The 22,541-nt window shown below is 41.1% G+C and overlaps 1 protein-coding gene across 3 annotated transcripts in view; it reads left to right on the top strand.

Moving 5' to 3' along the window:
• The window catches only part of LOC137564039 (transcription intermediary factor 1-alpha-like), a 149,462-nt gene extending 129,756 nt beyond the window's left edge, over positions 1-19,706 (top strand). For all 3 annotated transcript variants that reach the window (XM_068277335.1, XM_068277334.1, XM_068277336.1), the window contains 6 exons: positions 1,468-1,642; positions 2,370-2,698; positions 5,112-5,241; positions 8,264-8,338; positions 12,384-12,536; positions 18,321-19,706. In XM_068277335.1, coding sequence (XP_068133436.1) covers positions 1,468-1,642; positions 2,370-2,698; positions 5,112-5,241; positions 8,264-8,338; positions 12,384-12,536; positions 18,321-18,515 — 1,057 coding nt within the window. In that variant the 3' untranslated portion in view covers positions 18,516-19,706. The remainder of the gene's footprint in view (positions 1-1,467; positions 1,643-2,369; positions 2,699-5,111; positions 5,242-8,263; positions 8,339-12,383; positions 12,537-18,320) is intronic.
• The last annotated feature ends 2,835 nt before the right edge of the window (positions 19,707-22,541 follow it).

The raw sequence follows: 22,541 nt of genomic DNA on the forward strand, positions 1-22,541 counted from the left end.
TATTTTAAAGAGGAAAAAGGATTTAAGTTTCAACATACCGCTGAAGAGTATAGGGAACTCCCAGAACACCTTTGAGATGCTTTGTATGAGAAACAGAAATGTAGGAAGAGGTCTCCAGCATATTAGTTTTCGCTTTAAAAAAAAAAGTATTTATATAAGGGGGGGGGGTTTCAAGAGTCCCAACAGAGCCAATGGTGCCAAGTATCATACATTTTTCCTGCTTCCAACATTACCTTCAAGAACTGACTGTTATTGTAAGAGTTACTAGAGCATAGACTAGGTAGTCCATGCTTGAGATCAAACACCAAAAAAAGGCCATTTGTGTTTTAGGGCAGCAGCCCTAAATTACAAAGTGGACCTGTGCAGTACTGACACGTCCTACTGATCTTTTTTCCTGACTTTCCTGCTACAGCTGTAGGTGTGATGTATGCCTGCAGTTCTGCATGTGCACCTGGCTTAACCACTTCAGCAGTTTTTCACCTTATGCATCTGAGCAATTTTCACCTCCCATTCATTCGCCAATAACTTTATCACTAATTATTACAATGAAATGATCTAGATCTTATTTTTCCTGCAACCAATTAGGCTTTCTTTGGGTGGTACATTTTCCTAAGAATTATTTTGAATGCATTTTAACGGGAATAGTAAGAGAAATTTTTTTAAAAATTATTTCTCAGTTTTTGGCCATTGTAGCTTTAAAATAATACATGCTACCATAATTAAAACACACACATTTTATTTGCCCATTTGTCCCGGTTAGTACACCATTTAAATGATGTCCCTGTCACAATGTATGGCGCCAATATGTTATTTGGAAATAAAGGTGCATTTCTTTCAGTTTTGCATCCATCACTATTTACAAGCTTTATCATTTAAAAAATATTAGTAATATACCCTCTTGACATTCATATTAAAAAAAAAAAAAAAAGTTCAGACCCTTAGGTAACAATTTATGTTGTTTTGGTTTTTTTTGTTTTGTGTTTTATTGTAATTTTTTTTAAATTCCAAATTGTAAGCGAGCACTCTTGCTTTCAGGAAGTATAAGGACATAATTTTTCTTTTTTGTTCAGAAACACCGCAGCTGCTCGTAAGAAGCTGTCGGTCTTTCTACTGGAGACTTGGATCCATGAATGGGAACTGTGTTCCCATTTATTGATCTCCGGGCTAACGGGGAGCACGCAAGCGAGCGGGAGTGCGCTGCAGCAGCCTTTTTGACGTGACAGTCATGTCCAAAAGGCTAAAATTAAAGGGCTTAAAATAAAGATTTACCTGGGTCCAACTACTGTTCTGAAGGTATACAAAGACACTATTTGTTTTCCTGCCAGCAATCCCCTTTAGGTATATACAGCAGTTCTGAAGTATTGCATCCTAAGTTTTATACGCTCGGTTTATGAATGTATAATATAAACTGTGTTGGCCGTGCTACAATATGGCTCATAGGTTTGTTTTACCCTCATTTTTCCACAGCTCTGGATCTTCCAGCAAGCCAAACGGTGGAGCAGATTCCACACACAAAGTTCCAATTGTCCGACTAGAGCCTATCAGGATCAAACCAGAGAACAATGCTGAGAGCGAATCCATTGAGTATCCTGTTGTGGTTGTGAAGCAGGGGAACCAACGCCAGCAGCAGCGTCCGCATAATGTAAGTTGAGCTAATTGGCCAATCGTGTTTAGAAAGAAAAACAAAAATGATTGTCAGTAGAAATGTTTTTCTTAAACCGGGTTTGTCGCCATAAAAATCAAATTTCAACAGCAAATGGTCTGAGTTTATTAAGTGATAAAGATGCTAATCCTGCATTAAAAATTTTCTAAACTTTTTCTGCTGTTATGGTTTGGCGTTATAACATACCTTAGGAGCAATGGCCCTTTAATTGCCACTGCCAAACAGTTGCATGCTGGGGGATCTTTTTATCTTTAATATATTCCTCCTGTTCCCTTTATTTCCCCCTCCTTCTAATGACATAAGACACTGCACTTCCTAGTATAGACCTCAGCGGGAGGGTGGGTAATGAAGAGAAAAAGAGCGAGAGAGGAATTGTCCGGATTAGCTTCATTCAAAGCTAACCAAGATGGAAACTGTCTAGAATAGGATTCTCTGCTTTTCCTTTATAAAATTCACAAGAATCATAATGTGAACAGTGCAATACATTTATTCTGTAAGTAGAACTAGTATTTATCTACTTGTATATGTGTGTTTTTATTTCTAGGTTAGCATGAATGTCACTTTAATGGGTAGTGGTACACGGCTTATATACCTGGTAGGCATATGGGTTATTCCACTGGTGTAATAATTGTAAATGAAGGTTGTGTAGCTGTTTTCAGATAGTTAGTCTTTCTATATGCAATGACATGTGGTCTTTTCTCCCCAGCCTGAATACTCAGGAAACAGCATTTTAACATCAATGTTACTTGATCGGAATGCAAACCGTGCTTCCAAACTGGATGCGGCTCCCCGGAGGGACACGCCAGATAGCACAGGAGACCGACATGTTATGCAGGCCGGTGCTTACCAGCGAGCCAATGCTTGGACCTCTCACAATCGTGTGACAGAAAGTGGTGGTGGTGGGGGGAAGGAGGATGACCCTAATGAAGACTGGTGTGCTGTGTGTCAAAATGGGGGCGAGCTACTGTGTTGTGAAAAGTGTCCTAAAGTTTTCCACCTCTCCTGCCATGTGCCTACACTAATGAACTTCCCCAGGTAAGGAAACATCCAGTTGTGTAAGTAGAAGCATTCAGATCACTACTTAGCTTTGCCTGTCGAACATCCCTGTAAAAGCACTAGGCTCATCTATAAAAATAAGTGTGTGTTCCTTGCGCTTTCAACTCCAGGAAACCCAGACCAGTCAAATCCAGAAATTCTCTAGTCCACACCAGGAATTCACAAATAATGCTGCTCCATATAGGGAATATGCAATGTGATATCTGGAAAAAAGGAGCGCTCTAAGTGCGTTACCAAGGTGGGACTTTATTGCGCATAAAAAGTGATTACTTACAGGATAGTAGATATAAAAACGCTTGTCAGCGGGTAGGCAACCCGTTACACTCCTCTGCGGCGGAGTTGCACGCGCCGTGGCCAGCAGCAGCGTGTCCGATGGAATCAGGGAGCTCGTCCCATGTCGACGAGCTCCCCGATTCCATCGGACACGCTGCTGCTGGCCACGGCGCGTGCAACTTCGCCGCAGAGGAGTGTAACGGGTTGCCTACCCGCTGACAAGCGTTTTTATATCTACTATCCTGTAAGTAATCACTTTTTATGCGCAATAAAGTCCCACCTTGGTAACGCACTTAGAGCGCTCCTTTTTTCCAGATATCATCTATAAAAATGTCTGTCTTCTACTACATGGATAGGAAGCAGCAAGCCAAGTGATATTGTAAAAGTTTTAAATGTCAAAATATTTTGACCCTTTTGTTCTTAAAAAAACAAAAAAAAACTATAAGCTGTTGAATCATCAGTCTATTCAGACAGTGAACACGTCAAATTGTGTGTACAAGGCCTAAAGGTGGCTACAAACCATACGATTAAGATCCAATTTTACACCAATTTGATCAATACGATCGGTTGTCTTGAAAAATCGAAAGCTCTTTTCTTTTTTTTTTTTTCTTTTTTTTTCTTTTTTTTTTCTTCCATTCGTTCAAGAAATCTGATCGAATTTCCTGTTTTTTTATTTTTATTTTTTTAAAAAAAAGGTTGGGAGTGTTGGATTTTTCTGATCAATTTTTATGAAATGAAATTGAATGGTGTGTGGTAGATTGTCAATTACTTGGTGTACAGATCCAGTCATTTTTTTCCTAGTTTAAATTATTTTATTCATGATTGGGAAAAAATCGAACATGTGTGTGGTACATTGGTCAGATTTTTGAAATGTTACAATCAGTCAAAAACATGGATTGCAATTCTTGAATTGAAAAGATATTTAAAATATTGTATAGTGTGTGGCCACCTTAAGGCTCAGTCCAATCTATGCCTGAGCAGTACTTCTTCCATATTGCATGGATTTGCTATACTGATCAGTCTGCTGTGGCCTGTTGCAGGTTCCTCTGACCCTCTACAGCAGGGGTAGGGAACCTATGGCTCGGGAGCCAGATGTGGCTCTTTTGATGGCTACATCTGGCTCACATACAAATCAGTAGGGATTGATTCACTAAGCTACACTGCTCAAGCAGCGCAGCTTAGTGTGGCAGTGCAAATAAAATTTTGAAGTAGGCACGCTACTGCTGTAGCATGCACTACTAACTTACTCACGCTCCCCCAAAAGGAACAGCTGCTCCAATTGTTCCACTCTGGACCCTGTCAGGTCCAGTGACTTTGTAGGACGAGATCCCTGCACTTTGGCCCAATAGGCTGCCTGTCAAGTGACAGGCAGCCTATTGGGCCAATCAAAGTGCGCGGATCTTGTCCTACAAAGTGAATCAACTCCCAAGTCGAGCTAGCTAATTGTACAAGCTGTTAGTCGGTATTTCTCCTGTCTGGCTCTCAGGGAAATTGCTGATGTTGCTGAAACCCAAGAGAAACTGAAGACGTGTCTGACACTTCTGCTGCCTGGTGGATCAACTGTACACACATCACCATGGCAACAGGGGTGTGAGCCTTACTGTCCCAGTTTGAAATATATTGTATGGCTCTCACGGAATTACATTTTAAAATGCGTCGTTTATGGCTCTGTCAGACAAAAAGGTTCCTGACCCCTGCTCTACAGCATAGTTCCCCAACCCTGTCCTCAAAGCACACCAACATTACATGTTTTGCAGGAAACCACAATCATGCACAGGTGAGTTAGTGTCTCAGCAGAGCTGATTAACTACCTTTGTGGATTTCCACAAAACATGCACTAAATGCATGTCATCCATTCGAAAAATGGTAATGCAGTCCACTGTCTGAAAAGTCGCACCGGTTGGGTTTGTCTGTTCCAGACTGCAATGTAAATGTAAATGGGCACATAAGAGAGCATGGGCCCTTTCTGCATGTCTGTTTGCTGTGGTAAAATGAAGAGCTAGAGTAAACCAAACTCAATTCTGGTGATCATTTTGGCAGTTAGTTGCCTTTGAGAAACTGTTATAAAGAACTTCTGAAGTGCCTATATTTGGTTGTTCCATGGTTTTATGTCTTACAGCGGTGAATGGATCTGCACTTTCTGCCGAGATCTTTCCAAACCAGAAGTGGAATATGACTGTGATGACCCAGCCCTGGCAGAGAAGAGGAAGCTGAGTGGTGCTACGCTCATGGCTCCTATAGACCAGAGGGTAAGAGTCCCCGGAAGAGATGTGATCTGGCCTTCTAATGTTTATATCAATGTTCCAAGGCACAGACAGGTTCATACCTCCTAGAGTTGCCACTGCTTGCCTCACTGACAATCTGCTTTGTAGAATCATTCAGTGGCAACATCTAGCAGTAACACACACGATCTGATGTGTTTTGCTTAGATGTAAATTGAAAAAATACTCCTTTACACAATAAAGATGCTTGAATTCCAGGTAATCACTTTACATTATGTGAACAATCTGTAATAATGTTAGTAACTGTTGTGGTGCGGGTTATACCGTGAAAAAAACTGGTCACCTATTTGGTTTGAAAAGTTGCTGAATTCCCATGATCCTTTGCAGTAGTCTGCTCTCTATGGCTGCAGTGGGCAGTACTGCTTGTGGGAATGATAGGGAAAAATGCTTTGCTTTCTCAGGGTTGAAGATGGTTTTGTTGCAATAACTCCCCTTATTCTCTTGAGATCTGACATAAAAGACTGCATTCTGCAACTCTTATTTCGTAGGTCACTTGTTTGGGGGCAGCTAGAGCTTATGGGTTGGTTGGTTCAGCAGAAATATTACTGCTTTGCATTTATTGGGAAGGTTTATCTGGCTGATGTGCAAATCTTCTTTTCCAAATTCACTCTCCAGAGTGTATGTGTATCAGTATCCTATATGGCTGGAATAGCTGCATGATCAAAACAGTTGCAAAGAAAATAGCAGTAAGAGTGCTACCAATTACAATTCTTGTTTCATTTTACAATCTTAGCCTCCAGAGAGTGCTGACTAATAGACTGATATTGAGTGAAACATGCAGCAGAAACACTGCAGCATCTATTTTGAAACACAGCCTGATCTTGTATGGGCAATTTCGGCTAGCTGCGACCACATGTGAAGTTACAAACGTTACATCACGTATTATGATTCCATGAAGGTTTCAGTTTCAGGTTTCAGTTATGTGTATATCAAATAACAATGACCTCCAGGATTGCAGACACTATCCTGCAAATCCAGTTTAATACCATTTGGTAATTTTAAGTAATGGTGCTTAAAGTATACCAGAGACCTAATAAAAATAATGGATACCTACCCAGGGCTTCCTCCAGCCCCATAAGCACGTCCGAGTCCCTCGCCATCCTCCTGCGGTCTGCAGTTTAGCTGCAATCAGCCCTGGTAACTGGTTCAGTCAGGGTTTTCTGCACATGCGCAGAATACCCTGACTGACTCGACTGAACCAGTTACCGGGGCTGATTGCGGCTGAACAACAGACCGTGGGAGGATGGGGAGGGACTCGGAAGTGCTTATGGGGCTGGAGGAAGCCCCATAATATCCATTCTTTCTTTCTATTATTTGGTCTGTGGCTTACTTTAACCTTGGCGGTAACCCCGAGTCAGGCTCGGGACGGAAATCTTCAGCTCAGAGAGGTAACCCCGAGCTGGCTCCATCGGGGGCGTAATGTGCAGTGCTGCCGCAGATCTATCTAGCGGTATGATTTTTATGTTAAAAAAAAATTGCTCTGCTTTCAGAACTTTCAAATCTGGAAATAATCATACTACCAGGGAGGTTAAAGCAGACCTGAACTCGGAATTTCCTCTTTGCTCTGAAAGATAAGCAACCGCATAATAACCTTGGCGGAAAGAAAAACATTTTTTTGTTTGTTTTTAGAAATCCTGCAATAAATATGCACTGTCTACTTCCTGCTTTTATAGAAGCACTACAATTTTCAACAGAAGAACAAAGAAGCGTGCACCTTCCGTCCTATGATTTATTTCCACATTGTGACATATTGTGATGTATTGACACTGAGGTGCACAAAAAGTATTTTACAGAAACAAAGCCTGCTAGTGGCAGAGTGCAAGGGTATCTTACATGTCCTGGAACAAGTGGGTCACATCATTGGAGGTGGGTGGTGGGCATTAGGGTGGCTTGGCGACGGCCGTTTCGCGTCTCCTGACGCTTGGTCACGCTGCGTACCACTAACCACTAACTAAGGTTAGTGGTACGCAGCGTGACCAAGCGTCAGGAGACGCGAAACGGCCGTCGCCAAGCCACCCTAATGCCCACCACCCACCTCCAATGATGTGACCCACTTGTTCCAGGACATGTAAGATACCCTTGCACTCTGCCACTAGCAGGCTTTGTTTCTGTAAAATACTTTTTGTGCACCTCAGTGTCAATACATCACAATATGTCACAATGTGGAAATAAATCATAGGACGGAAGGTGCACGCTTCTTTGTTCTTCTGTTGAAAATTGTAGTACTTTCTTCTCGTCTGGTTATGCGGAGCACACGTCCAGTGACGTAGAGGTGTAGAGTGCAAGCAGTGGGTCCACCTTTATTAGCCTGCAACAGCCATCAAGGACAGCCTGTGCAGTTGTGAGATGTGCCACACATATTCTTCTTTCTTTGAATGAAATCAATTTTATAGAAGCACACCTAGGGTTAACATCCTGTTTAAAAATTAGCTGTTCTGCTGAGATTCCTGTGCCAATACAGCTGAGAGATCAAATTACAGTTGTCACTAGTCACAGATGCGGAGGCATTGGGACAGGCTAAACTTTCAATACATACAGGGTGAATTAATCTGTGTTTTCCATGTGTCCTGTGCTTGAGTTAAGGTCCACTGTAACATTCACACTAGAATGCCTTTACAGCAAGTCAAGGGGAGTGTACCACATATTTTACCACACTAGAAGGTGCGTTTCCAAGACCATATCGGCCCTATCTTCCAGCTGACTGAAATACTGCTCAGAAGCAGAACTGAACGGTTTTCTTTCTTTATTTTTGCTGAATTAACATTCAGGGAATGCTTGCTGGACATATCCCAATGTTCTATAAGAAAACTAAAAATTCTGTGAATGTTCCTATGTTGAAATTAATTGTTTTAGTTGCTTGGCAAAGTTTTTACTAGTGTCATTGTTTACAGTATCTTGCAAGAAAACTGTAGAGGTGATGGGATAAGAGAAGTGAATTTCACTGTAATTCTCAATATTGTGTATTAATCAACACTTGTTTGTTTTTCAGAAATGTGAGAGAATTCTCCTTTACCTCTTCTGCAATGAGATGAGTTTGGCCTTCCAAGATCCTGTTCCCCTTACTGTGAGTGCTGTCTGCTTTTATTCTTTTGAGGACATTTTGAATTTACTTGTTTTGAGGGAAGGGTGTTTAGAGGGTAAACGTGGAGAATACCTAAACCTTTGGACTGCTACAGCTGGCAGCTTCCATGCTAGAAATAGTGTTCTTCCTTTCTTTTTCTTTTTTTTTTTTTTTATTTCTTTTTTTTTTTTTTTTTTTTATACTCTTTTATTTGCAAATAAGTGTAATCAACATACAGAAAATAATCCATATAAAGGATCCACGTAGAACAGTACATACAGTCATAGAAAGCATACATAAGATGAATAGGTTTCCACATAGCATCATCTACTACATCTGCTGCAAAGAAATGTGTACATAAGATGCCTGTATGAATGCATATGTAGAAAAGGTATAAAGGAGAATAATAAAGAATAGTCTACCAAAAATACATTGCAAACACACACTTGTTAGCCATCAGTGCTACAAATAGACAGGCACCTTAGGTCAAGTCATACTTCTTTAATAAAGGCTTGCGGTAGAGCTGAATACAAGATAACCATATCATCTCCAAAATCCTTCCAACTCCAAGGTCCTACAGTGACACCATTTAATCAAGAACCATTAAGGAAATTGTTAAAATCATCTGAACATCTAAAATGGTTCCATTAAAGCGGATCCGAGATGAAAAACTAACTACAACAAGTAACTTGTCTATATATCTTCAGTGTTCTCCCCAGAATTTTTTTCCAGCCGGGTGACATAAAAGAGTAGCCGGGTGGCATGAAAAAGTAGCCGGGTGGGGCGAGTTGAAAATGCAGGGCAGCTGTGCTTACAGCATAGGAGGAGAGGAGGAAGTGAGCCGATGACAGCCGGGTGGTCACCAAATCTAGCCGGGTGGAGCACCCGGCTAAAAGAGCCTGGGGAGAACACTGATCTTATCTAAAGTTTAGATAGTTTACACAGCAAATCTAGCTGCAAACAGCTTTAATAGAATATGATTATTTCTTCCTGTGATACGACAGCAGCCATGTTGTTTGTAAACATTACACAGAGGCAGGCTTATCTGCATCTTGAGAAAAAAACCTAATCCCCCCCCCCCTCCTCACCCCCTCTGCCTCTGAAATCTCGAAATCTCTGGCTTGTAATACCTCCCCCTCCTCCTGCCCAGACTGAGTCCTTGCTACTGTTATCCTATGTGTCTGTGCACACTGGAGCAATGAGGTTTTGTAAAAAAAAAAAACCATAGCATTACATTGGGAAGAGCTTTTAGAGGTTTCAAAAGCTCTTCCCAATGTAATGCTATGGGTTTTTTTTTTTTTTTTTACAAAACCTCATTGCTCCAGTGTGCACAGACACATAGGATAACATTAGCAGCAGATTTAAAAACTCAAAACGCTCAGAAAAACTCCTCTGGTGTGCACCAGGCCTAAGGGTTGTAGCATGATTCTTAGTGAGCCAATGGGTTGACTCTAGGTTTGACTCTGTCTTGGCTGTTAGGATATTTTGTGAGGAATTTCCAGGCCTGCATAGCAGCAGAGTTGTCTGTAGAGTAAGGTGAGGAGGTGTATTTAAACCTTAACTAGCCTTTATATCCTTTGCTAATATTCAACCAAAATTGGACAGGACCAAAGTATATGGAGTAGAGTGCCTGTATCCCCACCAGTGCTCTTCCTTCTTGCTGGTAATTGTGCAAAAGGTGGATCAGCGCAACACCAGGCCGCCTCCGAATGGCCTCCATCAGAGATGCGCTGAGCCCCCCAGGAACTACAAACTCCAAACTCCAGTGGTAGACAGAACATGTGTATGCTCGGTGTGTATTATATCCCACAAGTGGGGCTTGCACTCTTTTGCAGGTAGGCACTTGCCTGTTTTTAAGTAGCGCTGTTCATTTCCTTGCTATGTACTTCTTACTGGTAAGACTTCTTGCCTGCATGGAGCTGCTGCAAGGATGGATCAGCAGTGCTGAAAGACTGGAGTACAATCTGCAAGGAAGGCAGGGCATTGTCTGTAACAGTAAATTGATACTGGCATTTTTGTATCCCTCATTTAGTGGTGTGACACAAATACAAACTACTGCAGGTAAATCTCACCATTGTAGGAGGGAAGTAGATGGTCTACTGCAGGGGAAGAAACCAAGGCAGAGGCTCAGGAGGCGCCGTGAGTGCGCACCTTTGCACCTTTACCCTACCCCACCTCTCAACCAGCCAAATGCAAAGCTTGCTTGTAGCTGTTACCTGTCAAGGCTGTTGGGATCCCTATTCAGCCTGTTGCAGCGTCTCCTCTGACCCTCTCTAGTGGCATCTCTTTATGTGCACCGCTGTAGGGAGTCATAGAGATGTGATGATGTAACAGGGTTGAAGAGAGATCCTGGCAGCGCTGATACATGAGTAACTGCTACAAGAAAGGTCTTATCTGCTTATGGGGGGGAAGGGCTACCTAATACTGGGAGCCCATCTGGCTATCTATGCTGGGGGTGGTGGGCTACATAATTCTGTGGGCACATCTGGCTAGCTATACTGGGTGGTAGGGGGCTACCTAATAAGGGGGGCATATCTGGCCATCTATAGAGGGCAACGGGGCTACCTAATACTAGGGGCACATCTAGCTAGCTATACTGGGGTGGGGGGGTCTACTGGAGGCACATCTGGCTAACTTTACTGGGCAGTGGAGTATAGTGGAGGCACATCTGGCTAGCTATACTGGGGAGGGGGCTACCTAATCCTGGGAGCACTTCTGGCTAGTTATACTTGGGCGGACTTCCTAATACTGGAGGTGCGTCTGGCTACCTATACTGGGGTAGGCACAATGTGGGGACACACTTTGGAATATCTGGTGCTGGAGAACCTTGGCCATGCCCTGGAGGAAATACAAACTTTTGCAGAAGAGTCTCACTGTTCTACGGTGTGTAGGATATGGAGGTTTCTGGAACAAAATCCCACCATTGTGGGAGAGGGGGAGATGTGATGTACTTAAGGGAAATCTCACATTTTGGGAGAGTAAGAAATGAAATGTACTGCAGCAGAATCTCACCATTGTGGGAGATGGGCGGTAAGAGATGCAGTGTACTGAAGGGAAATCTCACAATTGTGGAGTGGAGGAGGCACACACTATTACAGAGTTATCCCTATTGGTGGTGGTCAAATCCAGGTGTCCTTATTTGGAAACTCTAAGCTGGAAGGAGGTAGCATTGGAGTCACTTAAAGTGCGACATGGAACACAACTCCATGACTTTCTCTGAATGTAAAGGTGTTGAACTGCTTTGGACAGTATTATCTGGGTTTTCAAATAAGGAATTCGAACACCACAAATCACCATTGGCTGAAGAAAATTATCATTGTGAAAAGTAGAGAGAGATGGTAATAATGTTTAAGATGCTAATAATTCTGGCTTGCATACAAATATAACCCTTTCCACTCTATATCAGACATTGGCACTTTCCAGCATAGGTCCAGTTTTGGACAAAGTCTGACATAGGAAAACATGGCGTCACTAAGAGCGCTGTTGCCGGATAAATTCCATCAGTGTCAGCCTCTTTATATTAAAGTGTCAGGCTCGGACTAACTCTTTGATTGCTGCCGCCCCTATTTCCGCCATTTTATATATTACGTGGGCGCGATTGGGCTAGTTCGGCATGGCATCCACCTATGTGGATCAAAGTGATCCTCTTCTGTACTAAGTTGCACTATGTAATGTTATGCTGGCGTGCATGCAAGAGTGTAGAACTACAGCGCACCAGCTGGCACCATTCAAGGTTGAGACCCTCTTAGGTGCTGGAAGTGGGCTATCGAGAAAATGGACTGTAAAGGGTTAATGCAGGCTAGGCTAATCCCATGCACGTCCTGCTGTTTTTGATTGGACCAATTCAAAGATGCATTCAATGTGCATGCAAGCCAGAAATATCTGTATCTCATTGACCATTTCTACTGAAAATAGTGGACACAAGTTATTGTATGAAATTTTCACTTTTGTAGTTTCATCAGCATTGAGAAATTAATTTTTCAAGCTTTTATATTGATGTCAATGAGTAATGATATTTTTAAAGTGCTTTTATCATGTTTTCTCCCAGGTACCAGACTATTATAAGATTATAAAGCGTCCAATGGACTTGTCACATATAAAGAGGAAACTGCAGCTGAATGGCTCTCCTCACTATTCCCAACCAGATGAATTTGTGAGCGACATCCGTCTGATCTTCAGCAACTGTGCAGAATTCAATGAGGTGAGATCACCTCATTCTGTCTTGCCTTGCAAGCTCAAAGAGGAATATAGTACAACACAACATATATGGTGTAAAATTTCTGGATTTACTAGGTATATGTCACACTTTCAGAAAGAAGATTGCAGTCACATAATGAGTAAATCAAACATAATGGTAGTCCAGTTGAATGTGTTGCATCAGCAGCAAAAATGTAATCTCATTACTCCGGGCAAACTTATCATTTTATAGATCATTGATATTTTTACAAGTATAACTCCGTAACAGTGATATTAATATCTAAATTGGGAATAAGAGAAGCAGACATATCTACCAAAAAGCTGTGAATTTTGTTTGAGTTTTTTGGTTATTGGAGTGGGCAGGTAGCATTCACCATTTTCCCAATCATTCAAAGTTGACATATTATGCACTCTCATTATAAAAAGAATGGCTTTCCTACCATAGAAGTACAGGATGTAAAGGATACCTGTAACCACATTTCAGAATTTCAATCAACCACAGTGGTATGTCCCTTGAAGGCTTATAAACCTGCAGGGTCAGTGTGGTCTTGCAGCTGTTGTTGGTCCGGACAATCTAGTTCAGTGCTGTCCAACTTCGCGGGCACGGAGGGCCGTTTTTTTTCCAGACCACATGGTGGAGGGCCGGCAGACCTCCGAACAATTCACATTATAGCAGCCGCCTCGGGGGACTTACATGCAGGAAAAGATTTAAAAAAAAAAAAAAATCCAATCAGCTCAGGGGCTAACACTGCCACATCAGGGGGGCCACAGCGGAAGGCTGTTGAAGATACTTTGGCAAGAGGCTGAGCTCTTCATTCTGACCTGGCCTGTTTACGCCTATCTCCGCCCTCTCTTGCTTACACTGGCCCCTTCATTTTATTTTACATAAATGTTATGTTTTATTATAAACCAAGCAGATATACAAAAATCCATTATCACCAGCTTTGTACTTTTATCAAGAGTCCAATATACCACCCCAACCTAAAATCTCCAACTTGCCCTTCCCACCCTCCTCACAGTGACTCATCTTTCTCCACTAGAAAGTTCCTAAATTGACTTTCAAATCAAGCTAGGTAGATCTGATGGGTGTTCCTAGGTTCAGATGATGTTTGCCTTTGAGTTGTTACTTGGTGTACCAGGATGTGCATATGAGTCATCAGAGCGTGCAAACCTTGTCGTCATTGTGCACAAGAGAAAAGCTTTCCATCCGTTGAAAAAAAAAAAAATCTATGCGCCTTTTACTTTATTAAAACAAGTTTCCAGTTTGTCTAGCAGCATGTCATGTCAGTTCCTCTTTCAGGTCCTATAAGAACAGAGGGGTAGTGTATGACCATCTGTTAGTGCATATTATACTGCTCACTGCTAGAAAAACTTTACCAGCCATTTCTGCATCTTCCAGAGAGTTAAAGAGAAGAAAAGGTTCTTTCGACAGTTGTTTTTTTGCCTAACCTGTTCACAATCTCATCACCCTATGTCAAAATGACTGGGCATGTCAAAATACAATTGGCCATATCTGCTCTTTGGTATGTACATTTCGGACAGTAATCCACATACACTGATCTAGGGGCTTTATTGAGTATTTATCTTGGTAGATTATAAGCATATGACTCCCACCAGCTCCCACTAACCGTCACTTTCCTTATACAATTATTACCTTCTATGATACGTTTTTCTAATTGAGGAATAGTAAAGTACCTTCTTTCCTTCCTACATGCCACTGAATCTCTGTACAGTAAACCATATTTTAGGGTCGTTTGCTTTTTTTTTTTTTTTTTTTTTTTTTTTTTTACACAAATTCGCAAACCAATGAATTCCTATGTGCCTGTGTCCATTAGATGTGAAATATGCATCCAGAAAAAAAAACAAAAAACTGACAGCAGTGTTACTATTTTTAGGACGACACAATTTGTTTTCCGCATGTGCTTTTTTGTGTGTGTTTTCACATTGGCGTACGCATTTCTCCGTCCCTTTTTCCATCCTTTTACCACCAGGGACGGAGAAATGCGTACTTTCCACGCTCCCGCCGCTGCCCGTGCTCCCGCTCGCTCTAGCGCGCACTCCCGCTCGTAAACACGCCGCCGGCCGCTCGCCCGGAGATCAATGAACGGGAAAATCCATTCCCGTTCGTTGATCTAGGCCCCGCAATGATCCGCTGCTTCTCCAATAAGCAGCGCGATCATTGTGAAAAAAAAAAGTTCCCAGCCTCCTAGTACTTCCTGCAAGTGTCCGTAAGGACGCTTACAGGTCGCATTAAACAAAAAGTTACTGTTGCCATCTTGTGGCCAAATAGTAAAACTACACCCTAAAGCATTTTTCACATACAAATAAATTAGTTTTACACAAAAAAATTAACTCCTTACCTCCCACACTCCCCAATTTTTTATTTTTTTGTAATTAAAAAAAAAAATTACAATTAAAAAAAAATACATAAATAGTTACCTTAGGGACTGAACTTTTTAAATATTTATGTCAAGAGGGTATAACACTGTTACTTTATAAACTATGGGCTTGTAATTAGGGATGGACGCAAAACTGAAAAAATGCACCTTTATTTCCAATTAAAATATTGGCACCAAACATTGTGATAGGGACATAATTTAAACGGTTTTATAACTGGGACAAAAGGGCAAATACATTTCATGGGTTTTAATTACAGTAGCATGCATTATTTAAAAACTATAAAGGCCAAAAACTGAAATATTTTTTTCCCCACATTTTTTCCTATTTTCCCATTAAAACACATTTAGAATAAAATAATTCTTGGCATAATGTCCCACCTAAAGAAAGCCTAATTGGTGGCAAAAAAAACCAAGATATAGTTCATTTCATTGTGATAAGTAATGATAAAGTTATAGACGAATGAATGGAAGAAGCGCTGAAAGGTGAAAATTGCTCTGGTGGTCAGGGGGTAAAACCCCTCAGTGGTTAAGTGGTTAATAGGACGGACTTTCTGGATCTCCTTGTAGAAAAACGTAAACAAAAAATGTTTGCATGAAGAATCGCATTAAAACCACATATGTGCAAATTGCCTGCTTCTGTGGTGATGGCTTTATAGAGGTTACTCACATCTTTATGCCTCAAGAGCGGGTGTAAGACTTGCGTAGGGTAAAAGTGTCTCCCAAAGCTTACCGGTTTCACCAACATGGCCCGTCCCACTACGCCTAATGGTATGTTATGCCAACCTTGAAGCTGAGTTACCAGGGATTTAAAGCGTAGCTGTCAGGCATAAAATCAAAAATCAATTCTTTACTTTTTTTATTTGGTAAACAAGTAATAATGATGCTAACCAGGCAATCCAAAAGTTTAAAAATTGTACCATGTATGGGCAAGAATGATTTTTATTTCCACTTTTTTTTTTTCGATTAGATTTATTTTGATTATTCCGTTACAGCGAAAAAAGATTTTTCCAACATGTCCGATCGAAAACATTTTTTTCAATGTTCATTCGATTCAAATATTTTGGTCGAATAAACAAGAAAATCGAATGTTTTACTGTACCATGTATGGGCACCATTACTTTTCTTGTCCATAAGATTATTCCCCAGTTTCCCTTGCTCTTATATGGTGCATCTGCCGCACAAAGGAAGTTGCAGGGCATGCTGGGTTTTCTTTTTTTCTTCTCGCCTCAGACTTAACTAATGCAGCCTGATTGGCTGAAGCCTCCTTCCCTCCTGTTTTACTCTCCCACTCATCTGTTCCGCTCTGATTGCAGCTTCTCAGCATGAGAAATATTGGTCAGTCACTTAATGACAATGCACTTTCTATTGAGGAGCTGGGTGGGAGTGTATTAAGATTGGGAAGAGGGCAGCCAATGCAAATAAAGACAGAGTAAGGGAGGAAATGTCAGGATTGGTTTCAAGGCAGTCAAGATGGAAAATCCTAAGAAGGATTTTTTCTTTACTATAGAAGAATCACTAAAATCAAAATGTGGGCAGTGCAATACATATGTTATGGCAGTAGAGCAAGTATTTATCTACGTATGTTTTTTTTTTTTTTTTTTTTTATATAGATATAATGGCTGACCGCTCCTCTTTAACCACTTTACCCCCGCGCGTACGTATTTCTCCGCCCCTTTTTCCATCCTTTAACAACCAGGGACGGAGAAACACGTACTTTCCGCGTTCCCGACACTGCCCGCGCTCCCGCTCGTAAACACGCCGCCCGCCGCTAGTAAACACGCCGCCGCCCGCTCGCCCAGAGATCAATGAACGGTAAAATCCATTCCCGTTCGTTGATCTAAGCCCCGCAATGATCAGCTGCTCTCCTATGGGCAGCGCGATCATTGTGAGAAAAAACTCACGTGTCCAGCCTCCTTATACTTCCTCCAAGCTTCCGGAAGGAAGCTTTGAGGTCGCATTAAAACAAAAAGTTGCTGTGGCCATCTTGTGGCCAAATAGTAAACTACACCCTACACATTTTTCACATACAAATAAATGACTTTTACATATAAAATTAACTCATTACCTCCCACACTCCCCATTTTTTTTTTTTGTAATTACAAAAAATTAAAAAATTTACATATAAAAAAAAAACATAAATAGTTACCTTAGGGACTGAACTTTTTAAATATTTATGTCAAGAGGGTATAACACTGTTACTTTATAAACTATGGGCTTGTAATTAGGGATGGACGCAAAAATGAAAAAAATGCACCTTTATTTCCAAATAAAATATTGGCGCCAAACATTGTGATAGGGACATAATTTAAATGGTTTTATAACCGGGGCAAAAGGGCAAATACGTTTCATGGGTTTTAATTACAGTAGCGTGCATTATTTAAAAACTATAATGGCCGAAAACTGAAAAATATTTTTTTCCCCACATTTTTCCTATTTTCCCATTAAAACACATTTAGAAAAAAATAATTCTTGGCATAATGTCCCACCTAAAGAAAGCCTAATTGGTGGCGGAAAAAACAAGATATAGTTCATTTAATTGCAATAAGTAATGATAAAGTTATAGACGAATGAATGGAAGGAGCGCTGAAAGGTGAAAATTGCTCTGGTGCTCAGGGGGTAAAACCCCTCAGTGGTGAAGTGGTTAAGCAGGGTTGTCAAATTTTAATGAATTCAGTGAACTGGGGTCCCTGCCAATTCTATTTCTTTTTGATCTACTGTATATAATATTTGGAGTTTTATATTAAGTGGAAAGCAATGGGTGAGGGGTACTTTTTTTGTCACTTCAGAGGTTCTCTTTATAAATGAGCTTGCAAGTTGTATTTTGCCCCCTATAGAGTTAAAGAAAACCTGAACTGAAAATTAAAGTCAAAATAAGAATACACAGGTCATACTTGCCTCCAGGGTAGACTACACTTTCTCCTCTCCTGCATTCTGTTTGTCCACTGTGATCAATGGAATTCTTCATCCTCCATTTTAAAATGGCAATTTTCAGGTCAGCAAACTGTTAAACTTTAACATCGCCCGCTTGAGCCATAGGGAAACATAGCTGAAATGATAACTGATGTGCAAGGTAATGTTTATAACTGACAGCAACTGCCATATTTCAGTTATGACAAAATTTGGTCAGAACTAAAAAGGATCATTGTTAGAAGAAAATGGCGGGCTTCTGAGAGGAAAAGATGGTTGGTGAGGTAAGTGTGTAATATTAATTTGCAGGTACACAAAGTGTTTATTTTAAATAATTTTACTCAGTTCAGGTTCCCTTTAAGTGTTGCTGTCCCAATTCAGACCAATAGCATTTTTTTTTTACTCCATGAGTGAACTGATCCCAGTGGCATTTCGGGAACCCTGACAACTGTAATAATCGAGTTTTTATTTGTTTCTTGCAGCCCGATTCTGAAGTGGCCAGCGCTGGAATCAAACTGGAGGAGTACTTTGAGAAACTGCTTGTTAATATCTACTACGACAAGAAATTCCCTAAAGATCCATCCAAAGAAACTTATGAAGAGAGTTCAGATTCTGACGATGATGTTGTGCAGCCACGAAAAAAACGAAAAGGGGATGAGCGATTGTTTTTTAGATGAGCTGCTTCCTGGGAAGTAATGTACAAAAGGAACCGTAGCTGTGTTAACAGACTATTATGGACTGGCTTTTTGCCTGTGACTTGTTGTCCCTCCAGGATAAAGGATCAGTGTGGCATGTTATGGGATCACCTACAGACTAAGATCTTTGGGGGTTTTTGGAGAGAGCCAGAACCTTGTGTTACAGTGTGAACTTTTGCACAATCTGGATTGTATGCCGTGTCTTTAATTTACTTATCTTATTCTACTTGCCTCGTTTCTGAATAATTTTCCCATTATGCACCTGTCTTCTTCCCCCTTGATTTGAAAACCTTATTACAATTTTTTTTTTTTTTGTGTGTAGCTGGGACTTGTTTCTTACCAGCACTCTTTACACTGAATGCAAAAAAGAAATCTTGGGTTTTAGAGACCAGTGTAACCATCCATTGATTCATCCAAACAGCACGATTTTTGATGCAGTATTCTGAAATGTATATGGAGACCCTTCAGAGTTTGAAGTCCCTCCCCCTACCTCCTCACGTTCTCTAGTCTTGGGTCCGTTTTACTTCCAGTTATCATGAAGAAGAGAGAGAGCGGTTAATGTTAAGCAAGAGTCATGTCTCTTTTTGTAAGAGCTGAAACTAACGTTAATTTAGTGTAGGAAAACTGATTTCATTTTGTCTTACTGAGCTCTAATGCTCTTTTAAACACATCATATTTGCCTGGTCTGCTTCTTTTAAATGGACTTTTTGTTTGCCACCGCCTAGAGGACTGGTTTCATATTCGTTTATGGGGTTTTTTTGGAGCTTATCTCGAATCTTCTCAAGTGATATGCAAACTTAAAAATCAGTTGTTGTAAGTCTGCTGGAGAAATGATAATCTTCTTTTTTTTCTTTTTTTGTTTTTTTTTTATTGGCTGACTGTAGACAAACTCTTCCTCCATTAAGAATAGGTTACTATTTTTCTAATCAAATCCTTCCATTCTTTCACTTTGAGGCAAGTGTTTTAAACTTCCCTCTGCTGAATAAGCTCTGTGTGTGATCTTAGGTCCACACACATTAAAAGACGTGACTCCAAAGTGCTCCTCCCGGAGATAAAAATAGTGTTATTTTGACTGTCATTTAGTTCTGAAAAAGGAAATGCCTTCGCTTCTCACCGTAGGATTTATGCTAACTTATTTTCCCTTCCAAAGTAAGAATAAACAATTCATGTTTATCCCTATGCGTATGCTGAGGTTAGTATGTGTGTCAGACTGTGGTTGGGTGGTACTGTATATTTGTGTGTATGGGGCGGTGGTCAGCAGCTGTGTGTATGGGGCGGTGGTCAGCAGCTGTGTGTATGGGGCGGTGGTCAGCAGCTGTGTGTATGGGGCGGTGGTCAGCAGCTGTGTGTATGGGGCGGTGGTCAGCAGCTGTGTGTATGGGGCGGTGGTCAGCAGCTGTGTGTATGGGGCGGTGGTCAGCAGCTGTGTGTATGGGGCGGTGGTCAGCAGCTCTGTGTATGGGACAGCAAAAATATGCAGAAGTCCTGCAGGCTACACACGGAGAAAGTAAGCGGTGTGAGCACCAGAGTGTTGCAGGGTAGTCCATCTTCCCTGTGCAATCTTGAACCAACAAAATTGCTTGAGCTCTACCACCAATATAGAATGAATTTTCCTTTTTATTATGGAGAGTACATAGTGCAGACAAGCACATGTATGAGACAGCGTTCAACAGCACGGTGGCGTAGTGGTTAGCTCTCTTGCCTTGCAGCGCTGGGTCCCTGGTTCGAATCCTAGCCAGGGCACTATCTGCAAAGAGTTTGTATGTTCTCTCCGTGTCTGCGTGGGTTTCCTCCGGGCACTCCGGTTTCCTCCCACATTCCAAAAACATACGGATAAATCAATTGGCTCCCCCTAAAAATTGGCCCTAGACTACAGTACTTACAATACATAATATAGACATATGGCAATGGTAGGGATTAGATTGTGAGCTCCCTTGAGGGACAGTTAGTGACAAGACAATAAATACACACACACACACACACACACACACACACACACACACACACACACACACACACACACACACACACACACACACACACACACACACACACACACACACACACACACACACACACACACACACACACACACACACACACACACACACACACACACACACACACACACACACACACACACACACACACACACACACACACACACACTACAGCGCTGCATAATATGTTGGCGCTATATAAATACTAAATAATAATACTGAGACAACCAAAAACACTGAATAGGGAAGAGCTCACTTCTAAGCAGCAATTATGCCTTATAATTAGTCTGCAAATTGAAGGCACAGTGTGTACACCTCAAAATTAAAGGTAGACTCTCAACTACACATAATAGGTGAAACTCTAGTAATGATAGAAGCTACTTGCATGAAAATTTATATCGAGTTGCACTGATGGTGGAGGAAGTTCACTTCCAAAAGGGGGTGGAAAATGTTTGCTTCCAAAATGGTTTGCATGCAAAGGCTTTCCGTACTAGACCCTTTCACCATGATGAGGTCCCTCTGAGTCAAAAGGGGTCCTACCATGTGACTTGGAAGCAAATTTAGCTGTCAGATTTCTAAAATACAAAATTACAAACCTACAGGTGTGCAAATACAGGCAGGGTCCCAGGCATTTACTCCACCCAGAAATGTGCTCTGCAAGCTACACCTAAAGGGGTGGCAGAAGTCAGACAGCCCCCCAAAACTGCTCTCATCATCCAGGGGGACCACAACTGCTCATATAACTAAGATTTCCCACAAAACCTCCTCCCACAAACGTACAAAAAATACTGAATGGGTATGATCTTGCTATCAAGCAGTGCCTGCCTTATAAATTGCCTTCAATTTGCTGACGAGCTTCTGCAGACTCCGCGTGTGCATTTAAACTGCAGTACCAAATTATGCAAGGGCTGAGCTGACCACATGAACACCTAACAATTAAAGGACAACTGTAATGAGAATAATGTTCAAGCTGCCATATTTATTTGAAGAGAGAGGTATATGGAGGCTGCCATGTTTATTTCCTTTTAAGCAATACCAGTTGGCTGGCAGCCCTGCTGGTCCTCTGCCTCTAATACTATTAGCCATAGCCCCTGAAGCATGCAGCAGATCAGGTGTTTCAGACTTTAAAGTCAGATCTGACAAGACTAGCTGAATGCTTGTTTCTGGTGTTATTCAGATACTACTGCAGAGAAATAGACCAGCAGGGCTGCCAGGCAACTGGTATTTATTAAAAGGAAAGAAATATGGCAGCCTCCGTATACCTCTTACTTCATTTCCCCTTTAACGACTTACTGCACAGCATGCAGTATATCTACGCCCTGGAAAATGTAATCTGAAGTCCCAGGGACATAGATGCTTGTCTCCTGCTGCTATTGCCACAAGTTCTGGTCGCTGCACGTTAGTACACAGATCAGTGAATGGGACCACTGTTCCCATTCACTGATCTTAGTACGTGTGATCACTGGCATCAGTGAGATGCTGGTGGTCATTGATAAAAGTTAAAGTAAAACATACACTCTTTACTTTCTGTGTACTGTTCAGTATACAAGAGGAATAAACTGGGGGTGAAATCTAGTGGCCAAGTAGTAAATTACAGCCTAGCACATTACATTTAATAAAAATACTTAAATTCCCCATTAAAATTAATCCCTTACCTTCCCTACTTTTTCATAGTAACCAAAATTAAACATTTGTGTATAAGAAAAGACCGGAAAATATACATAAATTGTTTCCTTAGGGACTGAACTTTTTTTAATATGTCATATTATTGTGTTGCAAGTACAGTGGGATGCGAAAGTTTGGGCAACCTTGTTAATCGTCATTTTCCTGTATAAATCATTGGTTGTTACGATAAAAACAGTCAGTTAAATATATCCTATAGGAGACACACATTGATATTTGAGAAGTGAAATTACGTTTATTGGATTTACAGAAAGTGTGTAATAATTGTTTAAACAAAATTAGGCAGGTGCATAAATGTGGGCACTGTTGTCATTTTATTGATTCC

Source organism: Hyperolius riggenbachi, chromosome 3, assembly GCF_040937935.1.
Source record: "Hyperolius riggenbachi isolate aHypRig1 chromosome 3, aHypRig1.pri, whole genome shotgun sequence".
Lineage (NCBI taxonomy): Eukaryota > Metazoa > Chordata > Amphibia > Anura > Hyperoliidae > Hyperolius > Hyperolius riggenbachi.